Source organism: Rosa chinensis, chromosome 6 (genome assembly GCF_002994745.2).
Source record: "Rosa chinensis cultivar Old Blush chromosome 6, RchiOBHm-V2, whole genome shotgun sequence".
Lineage (NCBI taxonomy): Eukaryota > Viridiplantae > Streptophyta > Magnoliopsida > Rosales > Rosaceae > Rosa > Rosa chinensis.
In genome coordinates, this window is record NC_037093.1 from 33,740,760 (window position 1) to 33,752,113 (window position 11,354).

The following is an 11,354-nucleotide window of genomic DNA, read 5'->3' on the forward strand; positions in this document are numbered from 1 at the left end:
TAGTTAATCCAGTTAATTCATATTTCTTAAACTTGGGTAATTAAGTAGACTGTTGGGTAGGATATCCAAGCCAGATATGATATATGGAGAATGAGTCTGGCTATGATCGAGATTTGAAAGGCTGCTCCAATATAGAATAGAAGGTATTTACTAAGGAAAGTCGTCGTAGGTATTTCAAATGAATACTTTTTTTTTTTTTGAAATTATGAATAGTTTATGTGTTGCCAGACACGGTTTGTGTCAGAAACCTAGCCCATAAATACCTCTTACACGCAAAGCTAAAGTTCCCAATGAACTGAAGATATCAGCTACTTTGGCTAATCAATCAATATGGGTTTGAGGAAAATGGGTTCCATGCTAGGGCTCTTAGGGATCTTTCTCCTGGATGGGCTACTCCTGTCCATGGCTTATAACGTTCATCGCTATAGCTTTATTGTAAGTACTCAGATAATGAGCAGTCGAATTTCTGGTTTTATTTTTGGCAAATTTTTTTTATTTTTTATGTTAAGCAACATAATCATCTTGTGGTTAACTGCAGCTGAAGGAGACCAATTTCACGAGACTATGTACCACAAAGCCAATGCTGACTGTAAATGGGCAGTTCCCAGGTCCAACCATCACTGTTCGCAAAGGAGATAGAGCTTTTGTTAATGTCCACAACAATGGCAAATATGGTGTCACCATTCACTGGTCTCTCTCTCTCTCTCTCTCTCTCTCTCTCTCTCTCTCTCTCTCTCTCGCGCTCCCCCTCCCCCTCCCCCTCCCCCTCCCTCTCCTGGGCCATGGCATCACATTGAAGAAATAATGGCAAAAAAGAAAAGGGCCAGTTTGAACAATTTTGGGGCATGGGGAGGACTGTAAATTTATAGTAAATTGCGTATGCAACGCAGACAATTATTCCCTCTTGGAGACTAGAGATACATAAACATTCATCTAGGAAATCAAATATGTTTAACATGCATGAATTTAATTATAATAAAATCACCATTTGTTATAAGTTGTAGATAGTTTATGGCCGGTAATCATGGAAATAATATGCTAATTTCATCTCAAACTGAAATGGTTTTTAATCTCGGTAGGCATGGAGTAAAGCAGCCACAAAACCCATGGTCAGATGGTCCAGAAAACATTACGCAATGTCCTATTCAGCCAGGAAAAAACTTTACCTATGAAGTCATATTTTCAGATGAAGAAGGAACTCTATGGTGGCATGCACATAGTGACTGGTCACGTGCCACCGTTCATGGCCCTATTGTTATTTTACCCGAGAGAGGAAAATCTTATCCATTTCCTAAGCCTTATGCAGAGAAAACCATTGTGCTTGGTAAACATATTTCCCCTATGTCATCCTCTATACGTACTTTGTTATTGCACATTATTTTCTCGTCATCTCTCAGTATGTGAGACTGTTTTGTATTATATTTGCAGCTTCATGGTTCAATACTGACGTGAAGGAACTAATCGATGACGCCATGGCAATCGGAGGAGACCCAGATCCGTCCGATGCTTTCACCATCAATGGCTGGCCAGGAGCTTTATATAACTGTTCCAATGGTACATATATAAAAACGTTACAGTAGTTAGTCTGTGAAGCGAGCACTTTTTCAAAATCTTCGGGTGTTTTTATATTTTTTTATGCACTTAATATTCAATATATATGTTATTTGAAATAGACACAAAACTAGTACATGATAATTAATTAGCTAGTGTATAATACGCATTACCAATAGTTAAATTGACAAAATTTAAAATTTACTTTGTTCAATTATGTTGCAGAAACTATATCTCGTCTGCCAGTTGTGTTCGGAATGACCTACCTGCTTCGCCTAGTCAGTGCCGTCATGAACGAAGAAATGTTTATCGCAATTGCCGGACACAACTTCACAGTGGTGGCTCAAGATGGTGCATACATCAAGCCCATACCGACCAGCTACATAATGATAACTCCCGGCCAAACCATGGATATTTTACTAACAGCGAACCAGCCACCCAGCTACTACTACATGGCTGCTAGGCCATTTTTCGAATCGGGAGCTCCCTTTGACAACACCACAACTACAGCCATTCTCCAATACACAAACGTAATTGCTGCCCCGACTAATATTTCCATGCCAACACTTCCGATTCAAACAGACCACGACTCTGCAGATAACTTCACAAGCAAGATAAAGGCCTTGGCAAGCAGGGACCATCCAATTAGTGTACCGAAAAATGTTACCAAACAAGTCCTCATCACAGTTTCTGTGAATCAGCTACCTTGTGAACTTGGTGCTGGCTTATGTGGTGGTCCAAATGGTAATAGGATTTCTGCCAGCTTGAACAATATCAGTTTTGATACCCCAACCACTGATATACTGCAAGCATACTACAGGTAATTAATAAACAGAGTTTCATGCATATATAACATGTGTATAGTTAATTGTAACTGATCGATTCGACTGAGACATTGATTAATTGGCTTTGAACAATTATGCAGGAGTTTACCTAATGTCTTCGACAGTGATTTCCCGGATCAACCGCCACTTTTCTTTAACTTCTCAGGGGTTAATTCATCAACTTATTTGTTACCAGAAGTCGGGACAAAGGTGTTATTGATCGAGTACGGGGCATCAGTTGAAATTGTGTTCCAAGGGACTAATGTCGGAAATCCAGAAAACCATCCAATGCATCTGCATGGTTACAGCTTCTATGTTGTTGGATCAGCTTATGGAAACTGGAATGAGACCACTTCTCCGGCCACTTACAACTTGATCGATCCACCAGCGGTCAACACTGTCGGAGTTCCTAAGAATGGATGGACTGCCATTCGCTTTGTTGCCGATAATCCTGGTACATAATCCCCTTCTCTTATTTCATTGCTTATGAATTATACATTTCAAACTGAAATGCAAATACATATGATTAGTATTTTTAATTTCCAAAAAGAATCGGACATGTAATTGTGGATAACAAAAAATTTCATATTTCAGGAGTATGGTTTATGCATTGTCATTTGGAACGTCATGCCAGTTGGGGAATGGACACAGTACTCATTGTGAAGAATGGATCGAGCAAGAGAGGAACCAGTATTCGCCGACCGCCTAGAAACTTGCCAATTTGTGGTTAATTAATCTTTCGACTAATAATTTTTTTTTGTTCTTTGTTCTTTGTTCTTTCCTTTTGTTTTCTTTCCCTCTCTTTGTGGGACTAATAATTGCCTTCTGTATCCGTGGCAATGATGGTCGGAATATTCATAAAGTAGTTTGAACTTAAGAAAGTTAATGTAAGTTAATGGCCAACAAGAAATAGATAATATCTATTTCGTCTTTTTTCATCTTTCGTTTTGAGTCTTGAAGATTCTTCCTGATAATTTAATATAGTCATATAATGGAGTTACACCGCAGCAGCTTTAGCAATTTTTTTATTATTATTAATAAAGTCGGAGTCGGAGGATACCATCAGGCTTGATCATCCATCCAAACCATCAATTTTTGGTCAAACTGAAAACTATTTAGTAGTGGAATTATAAGTTTTGCCAAGTATATCCCATCCAAACCATCAATTTAGATGACCGTTGATTTCACATGGCTGAAATTTTTGCAGAGTTAATTTTTAGTAAAAAATCGAAATGATAGATGGTTCCAAACAATGACATCTATTGTGTAGTTTGTGAAATAAGCCTAGGATGTCGGCACCGTTAGTAGAATCATATATATATATACACACACACCCGCGCGCAAAGCCGGCCCTGAGGGCTGCTGACTGAGGCAGCCGTCTCAGGCCACCACTCTCCGACGGGCCTCTGCCAAGTTTTTTTTATTATTATTATTTTTTATTTTACATATATTAGTTTATGATTATATAATTTTTTTCGCGTATCTACTACAATGTGGCCACGCTAGCGCAGTGGTAATATAGATGTGTTGTTGTCTGCAACATCAAGGAAAGAATATAGATGTGTTGGCTTTTATGGAAAGAATATTTTGAAATTGAATATTAATGTACTTGCCCCTTTGTTTTTCATTGGTTTCTTTTGTAGTTAAATATATTCTGTTCTTTTTTATTTTTTTCAACTTCTAAGTGAAAAATTATTTTGGAATTGAACACCTTTTTTTTCTTTTCCTTGCATTATCATTAATGTAGGGGTTTAATTTATATATATATATATATATATATATATAAATTTGTTCGATTATATGAATTTTCTTATGTGAGGCCACATTTAAATTATTTGCCTCAGGCCATCAAAATGTCAGGACCAGCCCTGCCCGCGCGCGCACCCAACCGTTTTAGAGCAGACGTCCCCAACTCAAAAAAAGTGCGGACGTCCCTCCTCCAACGTCGGGAAGGCGGAGATCGCTGCGCTGCGGGTGCCGGATGCACCCTCTGAACATTCATGACCGCCTCGATCAAACGGCGAAGGTGAAGGTGATCGGAAACTCAGCGGTGTGCAGCGAGCTCACCGGAAACCATGGAAGCCCATCGAGCTCGACTTCAAACCCTTCGCCGACGAGTCCAGCCGCTTCTGAACTGGTCCACGTCGTGGCTTGGTTCCGTCCTGCAACAGAAACGACGCTGTCGCTACCTGATCGAGGCAGGAAGAGCAATGTCCGCACTTTTTCTGGGTTGTAGACGTCCGCTTCAAAACCAGCCATAAGTTGTAAATAGTGAGCTTAATCATATATATATACACACACACACACACACACACACACACACACAGTCTGTATATATATACACACACACACACACACACACATAGTCTGTCTCAGGTGCGGACGGTACGGATTTCCTGTTTTCGACCACTTTCCGGCCACATTTTTACATCTTAACCGTTCAGTTTTTAGGTCCTAGTATACAGATCACCTCTGCAAAATTTCAACCAATTTGGTGATCATTAAGGTATCCAAAACTGCAATTTACCATTATAAATACGAACGGTTCGGGTTTGACAGATTCGGTCCGTTCGTGTAAAATGTAGTTTTGGATGCCTTAACGATCACCAAATTGGCTGAAATTTTGTAGAGATGATCTATACACTAGGACCTAAAAACTGAATGGTTAAGATGTAAAAATGTGGCCGGAAAGTGGTCGAAAACAGGAAATCCGTACCGAATTTCGGTACGGACGTCCGCACCTGAGAAAATTCATATATATATATATATATAATATATATATACAGATCCTATCCAGAGCGAAGCTCCGCTTTGAAAATTAATGTGTGAAGTTCGAGTTTTGGGTCACTTTTCGGTCGCACATCTACATCTCGACCATTCAGTTTTTAGGTACTAGTGTATAGATCGTCTCTGCAAATTTTCAGCCAAAATGATGATCGTTAAGGCATTGATAACTGCCTTAAAGCTAGTACGGTTCAGATTGACAGATTCAGTCTATCCATTGGTTTAAGCGAGTTAGATACCTTAACGATCATCAATTTGGTTGAAAATTTGCAGAGATGATCTATACACTAGTACCTAAAAACTGAACGGTCGAGATGTAGATGTGCGACCGAAAAGTGACCCAAAACTCAAACTTCACACGTTAATTTCAAAGCGGAGCTCCGCTTTGGATCGGATCTGTATATATATATATATATATATATATATATATATATATATATATATATATATATATATAAGGATTAGGCTCACTATATACAACTTATGTGTACGTATCTCTTCTATGAGTTATCTCTAGACCTTAAATATTGTTTCGAATTTGGGCATGTGCTCTTTTCTTAACCGCATGTGTCAATGGATCCATACACCCAAACTAATTAAGTGGTTTGTCGTTTCACATTTGCCTGAGTACTTATTGGCGTTGATCCACACTGTGCAGCACATTCTTGGAGTCACGACACTAACACTAAAACCCTAAACGAATCAATGATTTTAATGTCATCAATTAATGTGGTTTTCTGTATCAATATCACTGTTTCTTCATGAGGTGGTGTTGCTACTCCTAAATTTATGGTTTACCTATTTTAGGCTGAAAAGCCAGTTTCTCTTTCTTTATTATTTCATTTTATATATCAGTGAACCAATTGTGGTCGGCAATAAATTAAGTTATATCTAATATTTTCATTTCTTCCGCGAATAGAGTTTTTCATGTGTGAAAATGAAAAAGATAGTGTAATTACACCTTCACATACTCTTTTTGAAAACTTCTCGAATGGATGAGATAGCCGATCGTGTTGTGCAACAATCCAAAGCTTTCAAATGTAATTACTTAGTGCTTAATTAAATTAACTGTTTTTTTTTTTCCACTCCAATACAAATCCCACTATGCTACATGAATAGACGTGGCATACACTACTGCTCGCAATAATTTATTTTGTCAGCAGAACGATGGGGATATGCTCTCATTGTGTGATGAAAAATTAGCATTCTCCATGGATGTACCACTATACTACATGAATAGACGTGGCATACACTACTGCTCGCAATAATTTATTTTGTCAGCAGAACGATGGGGATATGCTCTCATTGTGTGATGAAAAATTAGCATTCTCCATAGATATACAATGACTAGGGCTGTCACTCAATCTATTCAAATCGGTTATAAGTATTGTCAACTTCAAAACTAAAACTTTCGGTTTCAAAATTGAGCTACCAATTATCAACCAAAATTTTCAGTTTTTAATCAAATCTACCAAATTCATTATTTCGGTTTTCGGTATTACTAACTTTAGAACAACTAATTCTTTGTAATATAAATTAGAATTAATAATATTAAGTTTTTCAATTTTATAGTCATAACTTTGTATTCATCTAAAAATTCCAATCAATACATAAAAACCGGGGATATCAGAGGTCTTAGGTTTTCCTCTGAAACTTTAGGTTTTCTCAGTGTTGGCTGCGTCATCTCGTCCGGCGGTGCCGGGCTCTAGTGTGGGCCTCTGGTCTAGCCGGTGCATGGTGGCTGTTGCCGGATGGGTATTTGGTTTCTTCGAGGTGGTGGCGGCTGAAGCATTGCAGGCGACTTTCCTCTGCCTTGATTGAGGTCGGCGACTTAGCTAATGGTGGTTCGTCTAGTCAAAGGTGAGATGCAGTTGCGACTAGGTCGAGTGGTGCAGATCTTTGTCCGGAACAGGAGCGTCTGGCGCTGGGTGGGAAGGCGGTGTTGTTTTGCGGCGCTGTTGGGTATGGTCTGCGGTGGTAGGGGTCGATAGGAGGCGGAGGAGCAGGTCGGTTCTCGGAGGAGGTTTTTTCAGACCGCTTTGTTCTATTGGTGGGGAGGATGGTTGCGATGGTTGGGTTTTGACTTTTGGGGCTCACCACAGATCAGATCTGCAGCGGGGTGGAGCGACAAAGCTAACATCAATCCAACGACGGCGGCCGTTATGTATAGTCCGGTGACTGTAGCTTGGTAGCGAATTGTGGGTTGCAATGTTTTCCTGTTGGTTTTACTTAGGGTTTTGGTTAGGGTTAATAAGTCCCTACTCCTTTGAGTTAGGGTTGTGTTCCTACTCTTTTGAGCTAGGATTAGGTCTAGGTGCTATGCCATGTCAATGGTGTCATTCTCGAGGACGATTTGGTTCAAATTTGGTTTACTGTGGTGGTCGATCTGCTGACAAGCGATCCTTTACACGTGGTCTGGTACTTTTTAGACACGGTGTTGAAGAGGACGCAGTCATTTGGCTGTGGACTACGAGGTACTATTGGGACATTCAGGATCATTGGTTCAAAGTAGCCTTGGTAGGAGGTGTATTGTGGTTAGAGTTGGGCCCATTGGCCTGATGGTATCTGTAACCGTGGTTTCTTGGGGTTTCGGTCTATGTCCCCCCCAATGTTTGCTTTCGATTGATTGAATGTATTTCTATCTTTCCCTAAAAAAAAAAAAAGTTTTGCATTCATCTACTTATTATAGTTTTCTTTTGTATATTTGACATCAAGTTTTAGCCATTTTTAATAAAATTAGGTTATTTAACCATCTTTGAGACTTTGACCACATGTTACATATAATACATGTACTATTAATATAGTATATGAAATAATGTTCATACTATTATGAAATTTTTCATGTTTATTTCTTAATATACATGTATGAGAATTGAAAACTATAGCATATTAGCTTTATATTTACATAATTTGTAGATTCAGTATTTATCAAAACCAAACCAACTTTTTGGTGATTTTCGATTTTAATTTTATATGTCTCGGTTACAAAAAAATCGGTTTATTAAACCTAAAATATTAGTTGGTATTCAGTTGGTTTGGTAGTTACTAAACCAAGTGGCAGCCCTAAGTCCATGACAATCGACAATACATCACATCAATCATGTAATGAGAAAGAGAGAGAGAGAGAGCTGTTAGTGGCACTTTAATCATAATGCATGTCTTTTAGGTTCTTACCAAGCATATAAGACGAACCAGTCACGGAAGAAACATTCTCTCAAGAACAATTACAAATTGATATTTTTGAATGACTTTCAATCTTCAGATCAAAAACCATATTAATGGGTGAATTGGTTTCAACGGTTCGGTTTTAATTATATCCAAAAATGATATGTAGCTGAAAACTTAATTAGATCACAGATTGACTAGTAGTTAGAAGATCCATCAAATTTGATAGTAGCGGTCTATATTTAGTACTATCCAGCTGTAATCAAATTGAGTGCTTAGCTGATTTGAATGACACTCGATGAACATTTGTCGGCAGAAGCTAACATTGGGTTCTTCATGAAGTGGGAAAGAGAATTTGAACTACATGATCGATCACGTTTATCATAAAAAATATAGGTTTTGAAGGGAGAAAGCTACCAATTCACAATATTACAGCCACGCACATTGTAGTTTAGGAACATATTCAAAAGTACAATCCAGGAATTGAGGATATGCACATGGCACTGGAAACAATTAAAATTAAAATTAACTACGCGTGGTTGTTGTAATATTTTTATTTTAGTTATATAGTAATAGGTAGATGACCCCTAGAGTCATGCGTTAGTACCTCTAATTGCAACCAAAAAAAAATAATTTACTTATGCTATTAGATCAAGAGATAAAAACATTATTTAGAATAAATTTGGTACAAGATTTTATTCTGAAAGAGCAAAAATGAATAAACTTTGACAATACCTTTACTTTCGGCCAATTTCAGAGCACATAAATAGAACCTATTCGGAATGGATCAAAGCTTATCTAATCCGATTGAGTAGGAGAAGCTTGAGAACTTGTGGTGAAGTAATGAAGACTGCCTATTGAATTTATAGAGCATGCATTACCATGTTATTGTAGTACACATGCACTTTCTACCTCTGTAGTACGAAACACTATACATGTACTACATCTTTTGAGCACCTAGCCTTGAACTAGGAAAATGTCTTATATTATAAGATAAAAGAAGAATGCAAGTTATATAACTTGATTATCTTGTAGATCCTCTTGATTATCGTTCGATCAATTTGATGATCATCTGGTTTTCAGGGAGAGTTTCTAATGAGGACCACTAAAATGAGGATTGGTTGATGACTTTTTCGTGAGATCCACTTTTCGACATATTTCCGCAAATCAATCGTTACATGTTTAGATATTCACTTGTAGGTTATTTATATAATTGTTCAACTAAATTGAAAATCTTTAAAACATTCATAATCTTAATTTATTAGTTACGAATATGAACCGTTCATATTTAACAAATTTAGTTTGTCCATTAATTTGATCTAGTTCGGTACCTTGCTGATGCAGTAAAATCCTCAAATTAAGGTAAACAACTACGGGCCTTAACTCCCGAAGGCCAAATGAAAAGTGATGCACTAAGTGAATATGAACAAGCACATATGGACTTCCAACCAACACGAATAGCTCTGACCTCGACTATTTCTGACTAGACTCATCTAGACGGTTGCACAAACACCACCTTGTTGTTCTCCGCACCTTCATAACTGCTTCCACTCGTCTCTCTAACTTGGACACACGAACTATGCACGCCACTTCCTCCCAATTGACCTCGTGGGGTTCTCAGACATGCAAATTGACAGGACGCGACCCAGGAATCACCCCAATTACCTGGATACGAGCCTGCGGGGCCCACGTTAAGCGAAATCCTACTGAAAATTCGGCAGAACCTCCCCTAAATATGGGTTACCCAAAATTTCACAAACCTGGACATGATTACAACTTTAACTTCTACTCAACCTACAATAACTTATTTACAACCCAAGCACATATATTACATTCGGAAATTTCAAATCCCAACATAACCTTCTAAGCAACCACAATCCGAACAACAACATCCATCAAATTTAAAAGAAAAGGGGTTATCAGAGCAACACTAAAACTAAGCCGATAACATACAAGGTAGGTTAAGTAATAACCTACGGACAAAAACTGAAGCGCTGATTTCCAAAGTCCTTTGAGCCTGGATGTGATCTCTGCTAATCTGAAATCTGGGCATTTGAAAACGAAGGGCCCAGGGGAAAACATATAAAATCCATTAGAGTGAGTGGACAAAACCGAAACGAGAATCAAAACAATTTATGGTATGCTTCCCCATTTCTCTTTCCAACAAAACAACCATGCAGCGAGACTTCATAAAAAAAATTTCCAACTCACTCTTTTTCCAAGAAGCTCATTTGATGACTAGGAAGGACTGCTTCCTAGGCATCTCATGCCATCAGGGAGGGACTGCCACCCGATGACACATCGGAAGGGACTGCCAACCAGAATAGGAGGCGATGATTAGTTGGGACTGCCAACTAGCGACAGGTAGTAGACGAGATTGCCGACTAACTACCTCAAGTCATCTGGAAGGGACTGCCAACCAGATGACGCATCGGATGGGACTGCCAATCGAGCTGTAGTCCAGAAGGGACTACCAACCAAACTATTACCTAGAAGGGACTGCCAACTAAGTAAGATACGCATGCGCCAAAACTGGCCTCCTTGTCAACTGCTTTCCTTTTAAATCCTTTATTTTCCACAAAGTCACATTTACTTAAATAATATTCCAACTGAAAACTAAATACCATGCTGCATGTATTATTTAACAAAAATAAAAGTCCACTCACAAGTGAGTCCCGCAGCTACTCCTGCTGCCTGCCTGTGTCCTCCTCACTTGAGGGCTCAGTACGTCCTGTCACAATTGCATAGGATATAATTAACCATAATAAGGAAATACTCTCAAAAACAACTCATTTCCCTTGGAATAGGCATCCGTTGTTCATAAATTGTTATAAAACTTCCACACTTCAATTTGGGATTAAATTCTATAATTCCAAACAATCTCAATGCCCTCCAACTCAAAACAACTCAACCGATTTTTAATTCGATTCCTCAACCATTCAACGACCTCACTTAATCTAAACCTTCACAAGGACCGTTCGATAACTTAATCAATTTTAATTTCACTTCCTTCATCACAATTTACCACCA

At 38.4% G+C, this 11,354-nt stretch overlaps 1 protein-coding gene across 1 annotated transcript; it reads left to right on the top strand.

Moving 5' to 3' along the window:
- Window positions 1-294: 294 nt before the first annotated feature.
- On the top strand, window positions 295-3,313 carry LOC112170521 (putative laccase-9). The gene is made up of 7 exons (XM_024307848.2): window positions 295-435; window positions 539-690; window positions 1,080-1,324; window positions 1,429-1,554; window positions 1,777-2,371; window positions 2,477-2,829; window positions 2,970-3,313. The coding sequence occupies exons 1-7, from the start codon at window positions 331-333 to the stop codon at window positions 3,104-3,106; spliced, it is 1,713 nt and encodes a 570-aa protein (XP_024163616.1). The 5' UTR covers window positions 295-330; the 3' UTR covers window positions 3,107-3,313.
- The last annotated feature ends 8,041 nt before the right edge of the window (window positions 3,314-11,354 follow it).

Bases quoted from the DNA above. Each gene is read 5' to 3' on its own strand.
- LOC112170521 (XM_024307848.2), top strand. From the start codon at position 331: ATGGGTTTGAGGAAAATGGGTTCCATGCTAGGGCTCTTAGGGATCTTT. The intron at 691-1,079 runs GTCTCTCTCTCT...TAATCTCGGTAG, and splicing joins TATGGTGTCACCATTCACTG to GCATGGAGTAAAGCAGCCAC. The intron at 2,372-2,476 runs GTAATTAATAAA...ACAATTATGCAG, and splicing joins ATACTGCAAGCATACTACAG to GAGTTTACCTAATGTCTTCG.